Source organism: Ciconia boyciana, chromosome 1, assembly GCF_034638445.1.
Source record: "Ciconia boyciana chromosome 1, ASM3463844v1, whole genome shotgun sequence".
Lineage (NCBI taxonomy): Eukaryota > Metazoa > Chordata > Aves > Ciconiiformes > Ciconiidae > Ciconia > Ciconia boyciana.
In genome coordinates this window covers 63,389,034-63,409,007 of record NC_132934.1, presented here as the reverse complement: position 1 = coordinate 63,409,007, position 19,974 = coordinate 63,389,034, and the positions used below count along the sequence as shown (strand labels likewise).

The following is a 19,974-nucleotide window of genomic DNA, read 5'->3' as shown; positions in this document are numbered from 1 at the left end:
GAATACAAGTTTGTGTTGATTTTATACCATTATTTGTGTGTCTGGACAGTGTTGAGTATATGAGACACGTAGAGCGTTTGCAATGTGTGTTGTCTAAGTCTTCCTGTATTAAACAAAGATTTGATCTTTTTCTATTAATAACAGCGGTGATGGACAAGACGATGCAGGAGAACTTGACTTTAGTGGTCTCCTGAAACGTAGGTGAGAACCAAGTGATGCAGTGAGCAGGTGTGGATTGCAAACCATTAGGTTCGCACACAGAAAGAGTCAGGTGTAGCATTAATAACTTCTTAAGAATTTTCTGACCTTTCATTTTTTTCTATGTTTCTAACTATCTTTCTCATAGTATAATACGCAAATGCTCAGTTAATTGTACCTTTAAGTGTGCAGAAAAGAAACCTCAGATTTGAGCGCACTGGGAAAAAAGTGAGCCACAACCTAAAGAGGCCAATAACATTTAGTTAACTTGCTGTTTATTTTGTGTTTGCATGGAAGGTAGAGGGGAAGAATTTCCTACACAGGGATGAGCAGTGCAGAAAATTGAGTCTGGTGCAAGGGTAAAACCTGAAAGGGTTAAATTTACCTCTTTGAGTACATCTTAACTTGATTCTATAAGCATCCTGATATGAAAAATCATATATCATGCTTTCAAACCATAGACATTGGTATTAATTCTTTGTAGCTTTCTGCTTCAATATGTGCACACAATGTTCAATGGCGTTTTATTCACCTTAAATGCTGTGATGGAGAAAAACTTGGCACATGTTTCTCTGGTTTGCACATATTTCTCTGGTTTGCCTTGAAAATCTGGTGTTATGATAATTATGTCTCTAGCTATTTCAGACCTTAAACCCGGTTTAGTCTTTTAACAGGTTAAGACAAGAGAGTTAATTAGTCATTTTTTTAAATTTATCACAGAAATTTTATATGCTATGGAAATCAATGACCATAGAGTATTGGAAAAGGAACTAGATCCTTTATCTCATTTATCACTTACTCTGAAAGAGGAAAACCCAGTATGCAGTATTCACTACATAAAAAGTTCAAGATGGGCTCATGGGCTATGATGGTGAGGATAGTATTTAAGCAACTAAAGCAAACAGGAAAGGCTGAAGATAAAAGTAGGCAGTGAAAGAATTACCTGAGCCGATTCAAATTCACCAGGTCTTTGGTTTTTTAATCTTCTCATCCCTAATTAGGATCTTCAGTTTGACTTTTTATCATACTAATACAACTTACCATGACAGTTCTCATGACTGCCTGTGGGGTGTTTTATTAGCAACATGAGAGTTGCATGTAAGAGGTCTTGGTGTTTTTGTGGAAAGAGAAATGTGATTTAAGAGTCATTATCACTTCACTAACAAGTAACTCACATGTTTTGTAAGATAAATACTGTATAGCCATATAAACATAGTATACCTATCATGTGGTTAATGGGCAAAGCAAACTTTTAGTTTTTAAACACCATTATTTGATATTGATCAAATCGGTTCACCACCTCCTTGCTTCAGGCACTGAAATGCAACCTCATACTTCTGAGCTTAATTGAATAAGATTTCTAATTAAGCCCGAGTGTGGATATTAATATCCATTTTTATGAAGAAAAATAAGTTTTCTTTTCAATTTTTTCAAGAGGCAATGTTGCAGGTGCATTCCTTCTCTTTTGTATGTTTATGTTACCAAGGAAAGAGCTAGAACTTTTCACCTGTGGTGCATAATACTTGAAACATGTTTTTTAAAAAAAAACCTAAATGCATAGAATCTATATACTGCCTATTTTCTAATTTCGTGCTGGTCTTGCAGGAAGACAAACCAGTTCTTATCTCAGTAAGCCACTCTGTGACTGGTTATGCTTCATCAATGCAATGGATCCGTAATGGCACGAAATTCCAAAAGGCACAAGATTTCAAAAACACCGAAACATTTAGGTCCTTTTTTTTAAAAAAGTACATCTTTCAACGAAATGCACATTTTCGGGGAAAAGATCTGACAGCAATTTTGTAGAGAGGTCAGTCTGCTTAGGAAATACCAATTTGCCCACTACCCACAGCAGAAACTATTGTGGTCTCAGAACAAAACTGGTTTGCTCTAAGTGTCACAATTTGTTCTCCAGTTATGCAAGAGGAAAAAGAGTCTGACATTAATTATTTCAAGCTGGTTGAAAATCAGGATACTCCAACCGATCCTCATTCTCAACTACTGCCTGATTCAAAGGGGTACATTATCTTGATTCCCATGGAGTGTACCTCTCCTTAGCACGGACAGGCATTGCATGGCAAGTGGCCAGCCCTGGGAGAGGAGAATGCCACCCCATGCGGTGTGTCAGCTTTTACATATGTTTGCAAGCTGATCTCAACTTGCCACCATGCAGAAGTAATCTCACTGAAAAGCCAGTGTTTGCTGTACATAGTCACCCTCCAGAAAGCATGAGCACAGAAAAAAGTAAAAGGAAAGAAACATAAAATTACATGCCTGAGATTGTCTAGCAATAATTCTAAGATAACAATGTAAGTATTTCAAAGACTCCTCAGTGAGAAGCTTTTTTCCTTTCTAAAATAACACTGGCATATTATGAAAATTAATAAACCTCATGGATTAAACAGCAAAATGGTTTTCCATAGTTCCTCATCCAACTACGCAGAGATTCTCAGGGACCCCCAGTGCTATTTCAGTATATGTTAAAGAAAATTCTCTGTCAGACTTCATAAAGCTGAGCTCCAACAGTGTCTCACTCCAAAGCTCAGTCTTTTTTTATTTCTCAAATGTTTATTTTCTCACTGTGTTCAAAAGTATTGGTTTCATTAGACTAAACAGATCAAAGCAGAATGATCCTGGTCTGATCCCAAAGAATTCACAGGAAAAAATGTCTAGATTTCTGCTCCAATTCCCGGACTGTTCTAGCAGTTCACTTTTTTGAGCTAAGATGTCAATCTCAAAAATTATAATTTTGTTTAGGATGCTTCCATTGTTCACTCATTTAATGGCTGCCATTGTGAAAATAATTATACTTCTCTTTATTGGTTGTCTTAGCCTGGAGTTGCAGATAATAAATACGGTATTGAAACTTCTGTATAAAGGTGATGCTATTCACACAGGCCTCTGAAAACACTTCCTGCTCTTAAGACTGAGATAAACACGGAAGCCAACAGATCCATCTTGCAAGTCCAAGCTGGTGTGGAAATCTCCAGTTCCTATCCATATGCCAACTTTAAGTAACTCTGAGAAGCACTGGTGTAACTATAAACAGACCCAGATTCCCTTGGATTTCATGTCCTTTCATTGGTCACTCCTAGTAGCAGTTACAGGGACTCATCGTTTGAAAGCATTTTTATATAATTATGAAATGTACAGATTAGACTCAGATCTCAGTGGTGCCATCATAAATTGCAACTGATTCCACTCAATTACAACAGATAAAACTGATTTAAGTGGGATTAGCCCATATGCTATTATAGTACCACATGTTCAAACTGTATTTTTTTTAAATAATGAAGCAATATAAAAACTCTCATAACCGATTACATCAGAAAAGGCCAAATTAAAACTTATATCCAAATTCTGTCTTGAAGAAGTGTAAAGTCAGGTGTGAATGTCATTCTGAGCTATTCCACTCATACTGAGTGAAATAAAAAAATATGATGGCAGCCTTCAAATTTTGATCAAAACATTTCTAACCTCACCATAGATTCAGCTTCACCTTTTTTTATAGTGTGATAAAGCCTCACTAACTCTTCTCCCATAATTTTATTTTGCTACTGTTAGGGAGATTAAACAGCAAGAGGAAGAACCTGAGGTAGATGTGTGGGAGCTCCTGAAGAATGCGAATCCCAGTGAATATGAGAAGATTGCTTTTCAGTATGGTATCACTGACCTGAGAGGGATGTTAAAGCGTCTGAAGCGCATGCGCAGGGAAGTGAAGAAGAGTGCAGGTATGGATAAGGCAGATTATTCTTATGTTCAGTAGTCAAACATGAGTATCCAGCTTAAAAACGCAAACTTGCTTCATTTCCATGTAAGGGGACTTGCACACGACAACTCAAGCCTTATTACTGCAAGGAGTTAACCAGAAGAAGGCTTTGGTCTACTGTGGTTAGTGTAAACACCCTATCCCATTCAGCGCTTACCAAAAGCATCCCTCCCTCTTGGCCAAACAGTAGTTCCAACTGGAACAAAGTCCCCCAGTTGTGCGGAAAGGTGTTACCTGATCAAACAGTATGGAAATTAGACCTTGTGTTATCATTAATATCTTCTGCTCTAAAACAGAGTCACTCCAAACACATTGTTTGCTCTTCATAGTTTCAGTTTGCACTTAATCTGACATTCCTCTGAAATCCTAGCTGCACTAAAAACCCTCCACCCTGCGTTGGGTGAGGACATTCAGGCCTGTCTTTCCCCATCTACCCTACTGAATAGTATGAGTGGTGCAATACATATATAAATATAGATATGTTTATATGTATGTGTGTATACATGTGTGTATATAAAATATATGTATATGTTGCATAATATGTATACACACACACACACATAAATACAACACACTATCCATTATACTGTTGTGGCATTTGCTTGTTCCTGGAGAGCATTTCAGAACTGGATGCAAGATATACATCTGCTGTTCCACTGGTTTCCTGGAGGAGTCCCTTTTGTGTAGGTGAAATCCTCCACAAATTCAGCTGTAATCCATCTGCCTGATATACCCTCTCTCCTCATCTATTACCTCACATCATAACATGTGTTATGTTACTACACATTAATTTTTATTTATATTTTTCATTTGCTGGTATATCTGATTATGGCCACAGTCGAGGGTGGGAGAAACGGAGTCAATGGGCTTTGGCTGAGCCACTGGGGCAGTTTCTGTATACAGTGGAGCTCTCTAAGGGGCTGGAGCCCAGGGAAACTCCTCACCTTCCCCCAGGAGCCTGGAGTAGGGCTGGAAGCTGGGGCAGGAATTGCGTGGCTGGCAGGAAGAGCTGCTGCCTACCCAGGTGCATCACGTGGAAGTGCCTGAATGTCTTACTGGGAAAGGGGCACCTCTCAGTACCTGGGACCGGTCTGTCTGGTCCCTCTCCCCAGTTCACTATTGAGTAGGATGGAGCTGCCAGCCATACCAGGATTTTTCAGTGGACAGGGTTTTCCCTACAGGAGGGGCTTCAGATGTTGGGGAAAATGTTTATAGTATCGACGGGATGAGAGTAGGGTGCTCTTCCCCTCACACCACCTTTATTATAAATTGGAAACTTTTACATTGCAACAAGATACATAAAAAATCCTTTTCAGATTTAATAACTCTACTCCTGTTGCGTCAATACATTCAATCTCCTGCAACCAGACATATGCATGATATAAACCTTAGCAGAAATTGATTACTTAGCTGTGGGCAATTTGTTTGAGGCACTATTTATTTATTTATTTTTGAGCCACAGATATCTGCTCCCCTGGGTCTAACTTTTGTGGCTGGCAATATCTGAATGTTGTTGTTAAAGTGTTTTGAAATGTCTGAGTTGCCTTACCTGGCCTTACCTTGCCCAGAACAACTTGGCCTACATTTGCACAACTCAAAGAACCTTTTTGAAAAGCCCCATGGGGATTCACAGACTGACAACTTTTGCCTCGTTTCAAGTATTTTTGCAAACGTTTTGCAGCTGTAACATTTACCACAAGTGGAACTGCAATGTACACCTTGCAACCTACAGAAAGAATCAGGAAAGCTAATTTGGCTTTTAGACAAACCAATGTGTTTATTCTGATAGTGGGAAGCTCAATAGGAATTTTGGCTTGGTGCTGCTAAGAGAAGTCCTTTGTAACAGATTCATTGTAAACGATTCCATGGCACCAGCTGTATGCCATTTTATTCTGACATAGCACTTCTCAGCAAGCTGTCAAAGCTACGTCTACCCAATCCTATTCAGAATACAGTCACACTGCAAAGTCATGAAGAGATACTAGCTTGAAGTTGGTCAGGATAATCAGATCCACATAACTTTGCACTTATTCTAATGTTTCTAGAAAATAAACTGATTCATGTGGACTAGCCTAAGAATATAGTGATGCATAACATTGCGTGCATGTATTCTGACAGCTTTGATGAGATTTATGCAATGTCATTTCAGCATTCATATGCTTACTTGTTGTCTGATCTTCTTTTATAATAACACTGGGCTTGCACAACAGCTTTTTCCAAAGGTCTTGATCCTGCATATCAGGTGGACAAAGGAGGTAAAGTAAGGTTCATGGTGGAGCTAGCAGATCCAACAGTGGAACTCAAGTGGTATAAAAATGGCCAAGAAATACGACCAAGTGCAAAGTAAGTGGTTTTATTGTATGTAAACAATAAAAAGGGGTACACATGTACTTCCTTGAAAGTGTGTTGCATGGATCTATCTCTTTGCTTAGGTTGCACCAATTTTATTTCTGAATTTCATTATACGTGAAAAGTAGGCAAATGATGCTATATTGCTCATGACCCAGAAAAGTCCACTGTATGATCAGTGTTAATGCAGATTGGCCCCTTTGCTTCAAGAGAAAAGAATTAAAGATCCTCAGCAAAACATGGAGCCATTTCCTACTTGGTAGTTTTTAAAAAATCGGGAAGCACTGTAAGTAAATAAATCTCTTGTCCTCATTACTATGTCTGAAGGAGGTCAGAATCTTTCTACAGTAGTTGGTTGCTAAGAGGAGAGATGTTTAACATCACATACTTACCTACCTGGCTCATAAACCACCTGAGGAAAGAGAAGCGAGGTTTGTCTCACCTTCCATTACCCAGTTAATGCTCACACTGAAGTCAGCAACCTGCATTAGCTCAAAGTGACTTCAGTCATGTGCCACAGGTCTAGTGTACCCAAGCTTCTTCACCATCTGTAACACCTGCATATTGGTTTACTCTCTGGCTTTATCTAGAAGTGGCTTTTCAGGTGCAGATACTTGAGTACAGGTAGAGCAATGGCTGGAAGTTGAGCCCAGTCCCTAGTTTGGGCACAACCAGCTCTTACCACCCGGTGTAGAAAATCCCATTCCACAGTCAGACACAGCTAGGAATGACGATGTGCAACCAGTAAACCACAACAATGTAATGTTCCTCAAATGTTGCTCAGCAGCACAAAATCCTAGCAACTTTCTCCTCTGGCCCTGTGAAAAAAATAGTAATTAGCAAAAGCCCTCTTACAGAGAAGGGGCAGATTTCCTTCATTCTGTTGCTGCAAAAGTCAATGAAGAATTTGGATTAATATTCATAGTTGACAAAAAATCCATAATAAAGAGGGTACCTTTTCTTTAGCCCCTATCTCTGCCATGAGCTATTCAGAACTGTTTCGCAGCAGCTATATGGATACCTCTCCAGTAGAAGAACCCGGATTGAATGCTCCAGTGCACTTCTTCCAGGCTGCTGAAGCAGCTGTCAGATGCTAATGAGCTTTGGTCATTACAAACCTGGAGCAGATCTAAACTGGTGACATAAAGGTGAAAGGTTCCATATCCCATTACCAAAACCCCATATCCCATTACTGATCTCTTGTGCCATCTGGCCTACCAATAATATTAACTTCTTAACTTTGGCTATTATTATACCTCACAAAAATGTTAAGAGTGTTGGAATGAGGATGGTGTCCTGTTACTGGTTATTTTCATCTTTACTCATCTAGAGTTTCAGACTCCATTTTATTTGCCATCCTTCAGAGCCTGCTCTTTTTTTTTTTTTTTTCTTTCATATCACCCAAGCCTGGTATTTTGGAGCAAGCCAGAAGATGCTCGTTGGCACTCTACACCATAGCTCTTTTTGCATAAAAGTCTATGACAGTTCTGCTGAATCTTGGAAATTGCTTCCCAGGACCATTTTTCCAGTTCTATGTATAAACAGGATTTTCACCTCTAATAATCCCTAAACACTTTCTACATAAAACAAAAGGGGTCCAGCAGTTTTGCTAACGTATCTTTGCTGCATTCCTGTTCAAACAGATACATTTTTGAGCACAAAGGTAACCAGCGAATTTTATTCATCAACAACTGTACGATGACAGATGATGCTCGCTATTATGTAACAGCCGGTGATGAGAAATGCTCCACAGAACTGTTTGTGAGAGGTAACTGTGTCAGCTTGCTCCTGTTTCACCTGCTGTGAATTGGTGTGGCTTCTTTGACTGCAACAGAAACTAACAGGGAGGATCTGGTTCAGTATATTTTTGTATTTGTACTAGCAGCCCTTAGGATCACTCTGTATTTCGGTGATCCCTGACCATTTTTTCCCTCATCCTGTATTTAGTCAAAACCCTGAAATGGGAGTATGGTTGATTTCATACTTTGCATTGGGATCTAGTGGGGCTGTGGTTCCCTTCATAGTTTTAAAGCCATTTTGGACACTCATTTGTCATAGCGTTGGCTTTCCTTGACACCGTGCTTAGGTATCTGATGACCCTGATACTCTTGGTCCAACTGATCTGTTTCAAGTACCCTCAGATCAGGCTTTCTAGCAGCTAGCTTTCATTCCACCTGCACAGATTTAAGGGAGACTCTATCAAAAGCTATGAATGGGTGGCCATTTCTTCACCCTTTTTGCTCCCACAGTGTCGATAGTCTTACTGATAATATTCATGGCATTACTCACACATGCACAACAAAACAAACAGGAAAACAAAACTTACAGTGAGAGAAAAAAATAATCAAATATTTCAGAAACCTATTTAAAATAATGGAGCCCATTGCCCCTATAAATATCATAGGATAACTATTGTACAATCTCTTGCTGTTAAATAAACTTGAGTTTTGATGGCAGGAATGGGTTAAACCACTAAGGGCACCGCATTATGTCATCAGGTCACCTTATTGTGCATAATGGGCTCTAGGACCTAATGAAAACACCGCTTTATGGGAGGGATCTGTGGGAGGCAAGAGGGGAATGTCAGCTTCTCATGTCAACCTGCCTGGACAAACTGCCAATAAAAAGGGATGCAAGGCAGGTATTAATCTGAACAAATGTTATTTTTTTATTTAGCACATTTCCTACTAGCATCTTAATGAGCAATTGCTTTTCTGATTTAAGGCAGAAAAAGCTGCACTGAGACTGATATTAGAATTTTAAAGTAGTATCTTCTTCTGTAGCATGATTTTGAAAACCTCTTTCACTTAGTTTTCTCTGTCAGACTGTAAATCTGTAATTTTCTCTTTCCAAAGATCCTCCAATTTTGGTGACCAAAGGGCTGGAGGATACCAATACCTATGTTGGTGAACGAGTAGAACTGAGCTGTGAAGTGTCTGAGGATGATGCAAATGTGAAATGGTAAGCCACACTTTAAATAGATAGTTTTCCTTGTAGGCAAGTTTTCCTTGCCTACAAATTTTAATTGTAGGCAAAAATGTGGACAGCTTTTTCTATACCAGTAAACCTGAAAATTGTTAAGAAAATCTCAAGAAAACATTATTCAAAAATGTAGCAACAGCAAAAATATCCTTACACATTAATGGATGAGTTTGTTTAACCTTTTCTTGTGGCTGAAGTCTTACAAAGTCTTCTCTGGAAGTTTCAGTCTATGGGAGTCTTATTTGCACAGGACTTCTATTGGAAAAATAATCATTCTTTGTTTTCCATTAGGTTTAAGAATGGTGTAGAACTTACCAATGAACCTAAATCTCGGTATCGAATCAAGGTTGAGGGTAAAAAACACACTTTGATCATAGAGGAAGCTGCAAAAAATGACAATGCAACTTACTCAGTAATGACAACTGGAGGCCAATCAGAAGCTAAGCTTTCGGTTGATTGTAAGTATCATCCACCTTGCTCTTGAATTTGTATGTCACAGCTTACTAGCTTACAGAAATAAAGAATTTGCTTGCCTTTTCCTGGGGGTTTAAAGGGAGGCTTAACTTCCATACCAATTTCTTTGCTGCAAATCTCCAGAACAGTGACTTTCCTTTAGACGCTGTTTGCAGTAACAGGCAATGAACTAGCCCTGCTTGAAAACTTTCTGTCACTCCATCAAGACGGAAAGCAAAGCTATCCATCCAAAGATATAATAGGTCAAGAAAGTGAAATTTTCAAGGGAAGTACCTGCTTTTCTTTAATCTATTCCGGTTTTCATAGGAACGCCAAACCAAGGCTTTTTAGCCAAAATCAGAAAAACATATGTTGGAAAAAATAAGCAGTTCTGTAACTAGGCATAGCATTAACAGGCATCAGGGTCACTTGACCTGAACTCATAGGCACAAATGCATGATATGTAGCTCCCTCAGTATTGTTTGTGCAATATCTCTTTAAAATGCCTGTGGGTTTTAGCGAAATGTATGTGCCCATCCTCTAAAGTTATCATACATTATGCATAAACATACACTTTATGTATGTATGCATAAACATACAAAGTGACCGTTTTGTAATACTTACACTGCTTTTGACTGTTTTGTACAAATTGGCATCTTAAGCACAACCAATTCATGCTGTTCTATTATCAGGTTGGAAATTACCCTCCATGGCTATTGAGGTCTGTCATCTTTCCTTTCATACAACTTCTTCTGAGGATTTTCCAACTGGCTTTCTATAAAATGCTGCCTTTGCCATGACTTTTTTTTTCCTATGTCAGATTATAATCACAGATGTTTACTGCATACACATGGTACTGTGTGTTCAGCCTGGACTTTGGTCTACAGAATCTAGTCTTCCAGAAAGTGGAAGTGAACTGGGGCACCAGTTCTCAGACTCAAGTTTTACAAAAGCTAGTAATATCTGTGGCTATTCGTGGGGTGAGTTAAGGCAGTTTAGCAAACATGAGAACAAGTAGTGTATGAAGTTAAGCTTACTGGCCAGTCAGCCTTTGGTACCAGCCTGACAAAACAGGTTGGGAACTACAGTCCCCCCTTGTGATGAAATGCTTTGGTAAGTCTCCAAATTACCTCCAGTCAGCTGGGAGAGCTATGAGAGCGGTTAGATCACTGTTAGACCACCGGAAAGGTGGGTTGTAATCCCTTCTAGTGCATAGGTCTGGGGACACAGGTCTTTCACTTCTTGAAAGTTTCTTACTGGACTCTGGGGGATAGAAACACCCTACCTCCAGCACTTAAACACCAGAAAGGAGACAGCATTCAAATTGTGCTCCTGGGCTTAGTTCTTCTACTGGCAATATCCATGGAGTTTCCCCAGTCAGGGCATGGGTATTTTGGATCACCCTTTCTAAGGCATCAGACTACATGAAAAGAGGTTAACTTATGTAGCTTACATGTACGTATTACTGGTATTTGGACTTGAGAACTTTATTATTGGAGGCATTTTTCTGATTTGAAGACTGTTGTGATGGCTAGTAGCAGCTCCATGACAGAATCATGAGCTATTGTTTGATACTAGCATTAATATCTCTGCTTCTGTTTTCCTAAGTGAGACCACTGAAGATATCACTTGCTCTAGAAGACCAGACTGTGAGGCTTGGACAGGAAATCCACCTGAAGTGTGAGATATCTGAGAACGTGCAAGGGAAATGGTACAAAAATGGGCAACTGGTCGAAGCTAGTGACCGTGTAAAGCTTTATCACAAAGGAAGGTAAGCCTGTGGTGTATTGACTTGACTTTTAATGGAATGATGCTGTAGAGATGCCAATATGTGGGTTACTTCACTGAAAATTATCTGATAATCAAGCCTAACCTCTGTTCCTCAAACATATTTATTTTTATCATCATAAAAGCTATGTCTCCTTGTCCCCTTTCATCTTCTGTCTTTTGGCTGTGGAGGACAATAATCAAATCTTTGGTCCATCTAAGTTCAAGCTATTAACTTTTCTTGATGTTGCTGTTGCTGTTAGTATGGGATATTAAGTAGTAAGGTAAAATAATTGTTAGACATTATTAAAAATATATAGTTTTTAAATGTCTTTTTTTCTGATAGCTTCTGTTTGTGTCAACTTAGATGGTGTATCTCTGCCCATGCAAAATGTGTGGAGATATCAGGTCCCTTTGCATTTATAATTTGTCCTTTTTCATGGAAAGTCTGTCAGTTTTAAAAAAAAAACAAAACCAGGTCCTACCTTTAACTACATCCTCTTCACTTCAGCTTAGCAGACCATTCATACAGCTGGGAACTGCATTTGTGAAGATGCTCATAAGCAGGCTATGAAATGTTTGCACTGATTCCATAATGCTTGCTAAGTCGCAGTAAGGGACAAGTGCCAGCTGTGCAATGACCCCTTGGATTGACATAAGGTGAAGGAGCTTCCCACAACCTACGTAGGCCCATAGGGTGAGGTGAGGGAAAGGGGAGCAGGAAGGGCACAGAGGTGAGTCCTACCTTGAACAAAGCTTAGCCACAGCAGGTGATAGGAGAGCAAAAATATCATCATACTGGAAGACACAGTTAGGTAGTAAGAGCAGCATATGCTTTGCTCACCCATTTCTTTATTCTGGCAAACAAATAGTAGATTGGATCCTGTCACAAAGATGGTCTAAAAAAAGTCAGAATATTCTCACAATGGGATCACCTAAAGATTTCTTCTTGAACAACCAAATTACAATCTAACGGCAGCAGCACAGAATCTCTGTGACAAGATTACACTCCTCTATTTTTCTACTTCTGTGTTCAAACAAAAAATATTAGAATTGGTTACTTTATTTGGTAGTTGTCTCAATAATATTTTGTACAAATCACAAAGTATTTAATCAGCTAAAATACCACTAAGGAGCCAGCAAAGGAGTTTTAGTCAGTAATTTTACATACTTGCACAGATCTCCTGAACTTTTCACAGGTTTTTCCTTATAGCTTCAAGCAGTCTTCAAAAATAATTTTCTTTGATTTATTTTTCAATTTTTACAGAATCCACAGATTTGTTATAGCGAGCGCTGCTGTTGATGATGAGGGTGAATACATGTTTGTACCAGATGCCTATAATATTAATATTCCATGCAAAGTCCACGTTGTGGGTAAGTATATGGCACAATGACTTATATATAACATCTCTTTCTCTGACCTTTGGAAATCAAAAGCAGTGTGAAATATCCTTGATTACAATCAGTTTTTTTTCCTCCGAGCAGACATTTACCACAGAAAACAGAGCGGCTGCTTTGTCAAAGTGTGAGCTAGTCAGAGAGTGCTTCGCCTGTGCTCAGGATCTGCTCATAGCTTACAAGCCTGGGGGAGCTCCCAGGGAAGGCTTCTTGATGTTGAATTCATAAATGTAAACCAGTAATAAGAGTTTGTGTAAAACACCTGTTGCTATCCTCTTTTCAGACATACAGTCTTCTTTGTCTTCTTTGAAGAATTGGCTTGCTGACATTTCAAACTGTGATTTGGTTTGGTAAAAGATTAGTAAAGTAGGTACATATTCCCTAAATACATCAAATTATATCTAGAGAGTGAAATGTTTCTGGTCAGTTTTTATTCACTCAGCAAAACAGAAGGCTTGTAATTATCCCAGTCTTTCAAACAAAAATAAAACAAGGCATTGACTCTTCCCACAACGATACCTCACTGGATTTTAACTGCAACCAGTGACTTGGAAGTCAAAAGGAGAGCAATGTAAATGCCCAAAGTTTTAGAAAATATGGTTTGTAATTGAAGCTGAAAGAAGTGGGATATCTGTGTTAGAAAGGTCTAGGGAGAATGAAGAGGGAAGGGGTACTGGAGTGTATGCTCACAGATATAATCTTCCAATACATTAAAAAAAGTTGTAAGAGGATATCCATCAGTTGTTCTCCAGACCCATGGGGTACAACAAAAGTGACCATTTAATTTTCAGAAAAAGGCTTTGGGTTAAGAAAACTTTTAAACTGTAAGAACAGTGATGTCTGAAGGGTAATAACTCCAGGTATTGAAAAAGTCTGCAATGGAAATTCTCAAGAGACACTTAGAGGAAATCTCTCTCAGAAGTTACCTAAATATGCACAATTCTGCTTCAGGAAGACAGATTTTTTTTTCATGGTCCTACTATTCCAAAATTTCTATGGTGCTATGACCTATTTTTCTTCAGACAACTATTTTCTTCAAAAAAATATCTTCACAAATTTTCTTCCAAACAAAAAATCTGTTGAATAAAAATACCAGAATACCAGGAAAATACAAAACATAGAGCATGTTTCCCTATGTTGCAGACCTGTGCCAGGTCACTGAACTCTCAGAGTGGCAGCCACATGGCAAATTTGGACAATCTCTCCTTTTTCAGATCCTCCTAAACTGCACCTGGATGGTCTTGGGGAAGGTAACACTGTGACAGTAGTGGCAGGAAGCAAACTACGACTTGAGATCCCCATCACTGGCGAGCCAACTCCAAAAGTCATGTGGAGTAAAGGGGACAAGGTACATTGTCATCATACACATTTCTTTAGCTTAAGAAGGGGCCTTTTACTTCAAAAACAACCTTTAGCCTTGTGAAGACTTTGATTTTAATGGCAGAAAATAAGGAGATGCATTTTATCTAAAAAACTCTCCTCGCTCAGAAATTAAGGGTAAAATGGATAAATATTATTTAGTATCTTTTGGGTCTTTTTGAGGAAAGGCTGAAATTAACGAAGGAAAAAAATACAGTTTTGCTATAAAGAAATTGTAAAGGAGAGGAACATATGAGATGCAAAAGAAAAGTAGCGAAAATTTACCAAATGGTCACTTCTTCTGTACATACTGCCCAGAATGGCTGCCAGGCTTTGACAGGAAGCCATGGTATGGTCTGGTTTTGGAAAATGAATGATAAATCCTGACAGAGTATGAAGTCTTGAATTAAACAATAGGCTGGGCAATTGGTGTCTTGCATCTGGTGTCTTGATGCAAAACTTTGCACAGATCAATCCCTCCTGTCTAATACCAAAAAGACACTTTTCACATTTAAATTTTCATTGTGGTATGTGGAAGCTGGAACATGTTATTATTACTGGATTTGTCGGACCTATCTGGTCAAATCTCTAACTACTATTTTTCAAATATTAACTGTAGTATCACCACTGTGGACTTGCCCAAATAGGTAATTATTCTAGGAGAGCTCTTACTCCAGAATACATGCCAGAATCTGAAATCTGTGAGGACAAACTACTAACCATTACAATCACTCTGACCTTTAAACTGAATTAATTACATTTCAATCTGACTTTTGGAAGAATCCACTACTCTCTTTCCATCAAATTAATGACAGGTTGTGTTGACAAAAGCATGTTCTTGCTCACAAGACAAGTAAGCCTAGTGCATCTCATCCTTTGAGATGCAATGGCTGAACTGAGTACTAAACAGTTACTGTATTTTAAAGTTATTTATTTGCCCCTCAGTTATTTTGTCATTTTTGTGATCATTAGGTGATTGAAATGCTGAGCTTTAGTGTGTTTTTTCTTAGGGTCGCTTTAGTATTTTTGCTGAATTGTCCTGTACTGCATTTGAATTTTGATTTTTGAGCATTTTGATTCTCAAATCCAGAAAATATGATTCTTCTTTCTGCTTACTTTGATTCCTAGTGGATCACAGACAGTGGAAGAATACGGGCAGAAACATACCCAGACAGCAGCTGTCTGGTCATTGATACAGCTGAGAGGGAAGATTCAGGTCCTTTCAGAATAACGCTAAAGAATGAGGCTGGAGAGGACACAGCTCTAATCAACATTAAAGTGGTTGGTAAGTCATGTGGAAAAGCGGACATGAGCCATGTCGTTTATCACAGCCTTTTTCAATAAATGGTCCTTGAAGAACCCTACTTTTCTGCACCCAACAAGAGACAAATTCTTCTTCCTCTGTCTGAAGGGTCTCTTCTGTAGATGCTGTCCTCCCTAGCTATCAAACTGTTGTAGATTTTCAGAAAACTTCCATTTCCCTGTTTTTCCCCATTTTCAGATGTGGAATTGAGGTGCAAGGGTACTAAGGCCCAGTGTTACTGAAGGACACAGGACCTTAGCATGGGATTTAAGTAGGAGTTAATTATCACCCTGCTGCCACCTCACGCTGCAAGTGCCAAACTTGTGCAGTTGTGTCAGGCTGCCCTTAACACTCTGTTCTCCATTCTCCATGTGGCTGTGGGCCTTGTCTTACCACATGCCCTCAAGTGCCCCTCAAGTGTCTTGGCTGTGCTGAAAAGCTTGGCACTTATCCCTTCCTAACCACCTGCCAAGATCCACAAAGACCTTCTTTCTCTCTCTCTCCTCATTAGGAATTCCTGTTGCACTTTAAAAACTATTCAGATTTGTTTCTTATTTGACATTTTTTATTTAAACCTATGCAAAAAGAAGAAAGATTTTTTTAAAAATAATATTTATTTTGTTTACAACAGATGTCCCTGATCCTCCTCAGGCACCAAATGTGACTGAGGTTGGTGAAGACTGGTGTGTTATGACCTGGGAAGCTCCAGCAAATGATGGTGGATCACCCATCTTAGGTACATACTTTTCTTTTTTTTTGTGGTGATGCTCTAATATAGACAAAAGAAACAAATCCCAAATAATGGGCATCACAGGATCAGAGTTTAGCTCAGGCCCTGGAGAGTTGCACTCCGAGTATCCAATTGCAAGGATGTTCTACCCAACCTTTGACTTTATCGGATACCTGTTTTTCTAATGCTTTGAGATTTGTCATTTTGTATGTTGCCACATTGTTAACCCCCCTACTTGAAAGACAACCTCTTATGATACCAAACTTTGAACAGTTAGCCTGTTTGAATGTTAGCAGGGATTTCAGAAAAAATTTACTGAGTAAATTGGAGTATCTTCTAATACACTGAACCAAGAGGAAAGTCAGAGGGGCCCAGAGGCAAGCAGAATCAGGCCCTTTTCACTCTAAACTAAGTACAGTAGTGTTGTAAGTGAAGTCCCAGAAAAGCTCGTATGTGGCCATGAAAGCCAAATAGGTGACTATCAGACAGTTTGCAATAGGAAAAATTTAACAATAACACCTAAACCACTCTGAGGCTAGAAGGAGATATTGAGGTGTATCCAGGAGAAACGCTACTGGGTAGTCAAAAAGTAGACCCCTCACTATTGAGCTTTATGCCACCACTTACTATAATAAAATTTTGTTTGGTCAATAGGATATTTCATTGAAAGGAAAAAGAAACAAAGCTCCAGGTGGATGAGGTTGAATTTTGAACTGTGTAAAGAAACAACTTTTGAGCCAAAGAAGATGATTGAAGGTGTTGCTTATGAGGTCCGTGTATTTGCTGTTAATGCAATAGGCATTTCGAAACCAAGTATGCCTTCGAAGTCCTTTGTTCCTTTAGGTAAGTAAACAAGAGCATAGAGATAGGTATGCATGTAGAAAATCATCCTTGATACATTATTACAGTCATCTAATTATATAACTGTAGTTCTTGTTACACTTGTGTTGCTCAGGACGTGTCTTTATTAGGTGCTGCATAAACTATATGTCTATCCTGGAAGGATTTATAGTCTTTTATAAACAAGAAACAAGGATGTATAGACAGAAAAATGGTGCACTACAATAAAACAGTGACATGCTATAGGTGAGCCTGATATACTATGGTCAATACGTTTTAAGGACCAGAATTAATAGTTCCATGTTTTTGTATATTGTAGGTACTTCCTGAATCAACAGAGTCAAGCTACTGGCAATTTACAGAATTGATAAAGATGATGGATTATAGTCTTGGTTGTTTTTTGCAGAAAGGGATCACATATTTTCAATATCCTTTTGCAGACAATCCAGATTAGGCTAGGTCATATTTTACACTATTCTACATGTTCTCTTAGTGCTTTATATTAATGTAACAGCTAGAGGGCCTTGTCATTCACCTAGTGACAGACTAATCTGGTGGTCTTTTCATATAAAGAAACAGATTTTTCAAACTACTGTGACAATCACAAGTCCCTGTAAAAGAAAGGTGCCTTGTTCTGTAGGCCAGCAAAGGTTCCCACCTTGCTGAGCGGCACCCCCACGATGCAGAGGAGGAAGAAGGTGGCTGTTATTGCTACAGCATGGTCTCCTCTTGCCAGAAAATACCTGCTGTTGTAGAATACGCTGCTCACAACTTTGCTCTACCTTCCACTGCTCTTTGTCCTCCTCACTCCTCAGCAGGAGGAATTTAACTCTGGGTTACGCTGTGAGCAGATATGGGATGAGGTACCTGCTTCTCCTAGTTTGGTTCTAATTGGGAAAGACATGCCAAGGATGATTGGAAATGCCTGGTAGGAAGGATTTAGTCTGTCACCTATGACGCTAAATTAGAGGAATACACACCGTAAATGTAAACCTTTAATTGTAACACAGTTTTCTGCCTTCTCCCCACTGCCTGCTTGCTTCAGCTGTTACCAGTCCACCAACTCTCCTGGCAGTGGATGGAGTGACTGATACCACAGTTACAATGAAATGGAGGCCACCAGACCACATCGGAGCGGCAGGGTTAGACGGCTATGTTGTAGAGTACTGCTTTGAAGGAAGTAAGTGACAACAACTGTGGTATGTTACTCATACTGAAAGTAGGTGAGACTTTCTCCATTTTTTTTCTCTACAGGTAACAGGTGCTCTCAGTCTAAAGCAGAGACTAATCAGCCAGAAAACCTCAAGCAGCAGGGTTCTGTTCAGGCTTCCTTTGGTTTGTATTCCAGATCCCGCCCATTGATTGTAGTTCAACTCATCTTACATTTGATCTGAAATCCAAATCAAAAGCCATATAATCTGTTGTAGTGTACCAAGTACCATGTTAATCACTATCCTCTTTTTTGAGCTAAATGAAGAGTCGATGCAGTAAAGAGTGGATGGATGAATGAATAGGAAATAATGAATGGCTATAAGTGTAGTCCAAGATATGTGCAGGTTGGCTGGGTTTTAGGGACAGGAGGTCCTCAGTGTGGTAATCCCTACCTTGACATATTACTAATTGGCTACTTCAGGTGCCAGTTCCCAATACTGAGGACAGACAGCCTCTCCAATAGCTGGCTGTAGAAGTTATCTAGGCATGCAAAGTTCATGTCTGGATATTGCATTTCTCCAACATTTCAGTGTAGTTAGACACAGGATCTTTAACTACGTTCATCTAAGACATAAATCTATACAGAACTGAAGGAGAAAGATAAAGATGTAAGAGACTGAATAAACTTATGAGAGTAAAATAACAAGGAATAGGGAAATACAATGTATATTTTACAACTAAGAGTCTTTGGTGTTCAAGCAGCAGAAACAGTATTTTCCAGCAGATTTTCTTCTGAGTTGGCATCAAATGAAGTCTATTTTCAAAAAGTAAAATCCGCCAACTCCTGGGTAAGTATCAAATAGCCTGGAGTAGTATATGCAATACCCAGCCTCCGTGGGCAAACGCCAGTCAGTGGGACTCCAGCAATGTTGTGTGTTTGGATGAATGGGACACAGTTATCTTCAGCTCCCCTAGCTGCTGCTCTTAACTGCGCTGTAAATCAAGTGATGAGTTGGACCCCTTTTTGCATGAAGGCATTTATTTCAACAAAAGCTTTTCATGAATGCAGTCCACAGCCTGGAGACAAGAGGTAGAGGACAGAACTTGTCATTCACACTGTCACGTGTTTCAGATTCAGACAATCCAGGAAAACAGTAGTTCACAAAAGTGGTCAGATACCACAGGAGCAGAGTGCTCTCAGCTCTCACTCAGGCAAGTGGGAGAGGGAGTGAAGAAGAACCACTGGCTTTTCTCAGGAGCACTCAGCATCTTATAGTATTGAGCTGAATATCTGTAAGGAGGAGAAACAGACTGCAAGAAGCTCAGAGGTCTGGAGAAGATTACCTGAAGGCAGACACAGCTGGAATGGTAGGAAGGGTTTTCCTTGTATATTGGGAGGGAGCTGTGGGAACAGCTCAGAACAAGTAAGCATGCAGTCTTACATCAAGATTCCTATAATGTTTCCATTGCACAGGCAAGATATATGGGAATATAAAGGGAAATAATGAATGGCTGTAAGTGTAGTCCAATGTAAGTGTGTCAATGTGAGGACCTCAATGTATGCTGTATATTATGCTCTGTTTAGCATTGGTATGATGGTGGTGGAAAAGTTAAAAGTGTTTGTAATATGTCACTGTCATAAAACCCTTGACATCACAGTATGTGATTTCCAAA

General features: G+C 39.2%; 1 protein-coding gene across 1 annotated transcript in view; it reads left to right on the top strand.

The window, feature by feature from the left end:
* MYBPC1 (myosin binding protein C1) overlaps positions 1-19,974 on the top strand; it is a 47,903-nt gene that overhangs the window by 9,193 nt on the left and 18,736 nt on the right. Inside the window, exons 8-21 of the mRNA XM_072870399.1 lie at positions 145-201; positions 3,763-3,929; positions 6,178-6,310; positions 7,960-8,084; positions 9,172-9,277; positions 9,590-9,756; positions 11,360-11,522; positions 12,786-12,892; positions 14,131-14,264; positions 15,404-15,560; positions 16,210-16,314; positions 16,963-17,151; positions 18,194-18,328; positions 18,403-18,483. Coding sequence (XP_072726500.1) covers positions 145-201; positions 3,763-3,929; positions 6,178-6,310; positions 7,960-8,084; positions 9,172-9,277; positions 9,590-9,756; positions 11,360-11,522; positions 12,786-12,892; positions 14,131-14,264; positions 15,404-15,560; positions 16,210-16,314; positions 16,963-17,151; positions 18,194-18,328; positions 18,403-18,483 — 1,826 coding nt within the window. The remainder of the gene's footprint in view (positions 1-144; positions 202-3,762; positions 3,930-6,177; positions 6,311-7,959; positions 8,085-9,171; positions 9,278-9,589; positions 9,757-11,359; positions 11,523-12,785; positions 12,893-14,130; positions 14,265-15,403; positions 15,561-16,209; positions 16,315-16,962; positions 17,152-18,193; positions 18,329-18,402; positions 18,484-19,974) is intronic.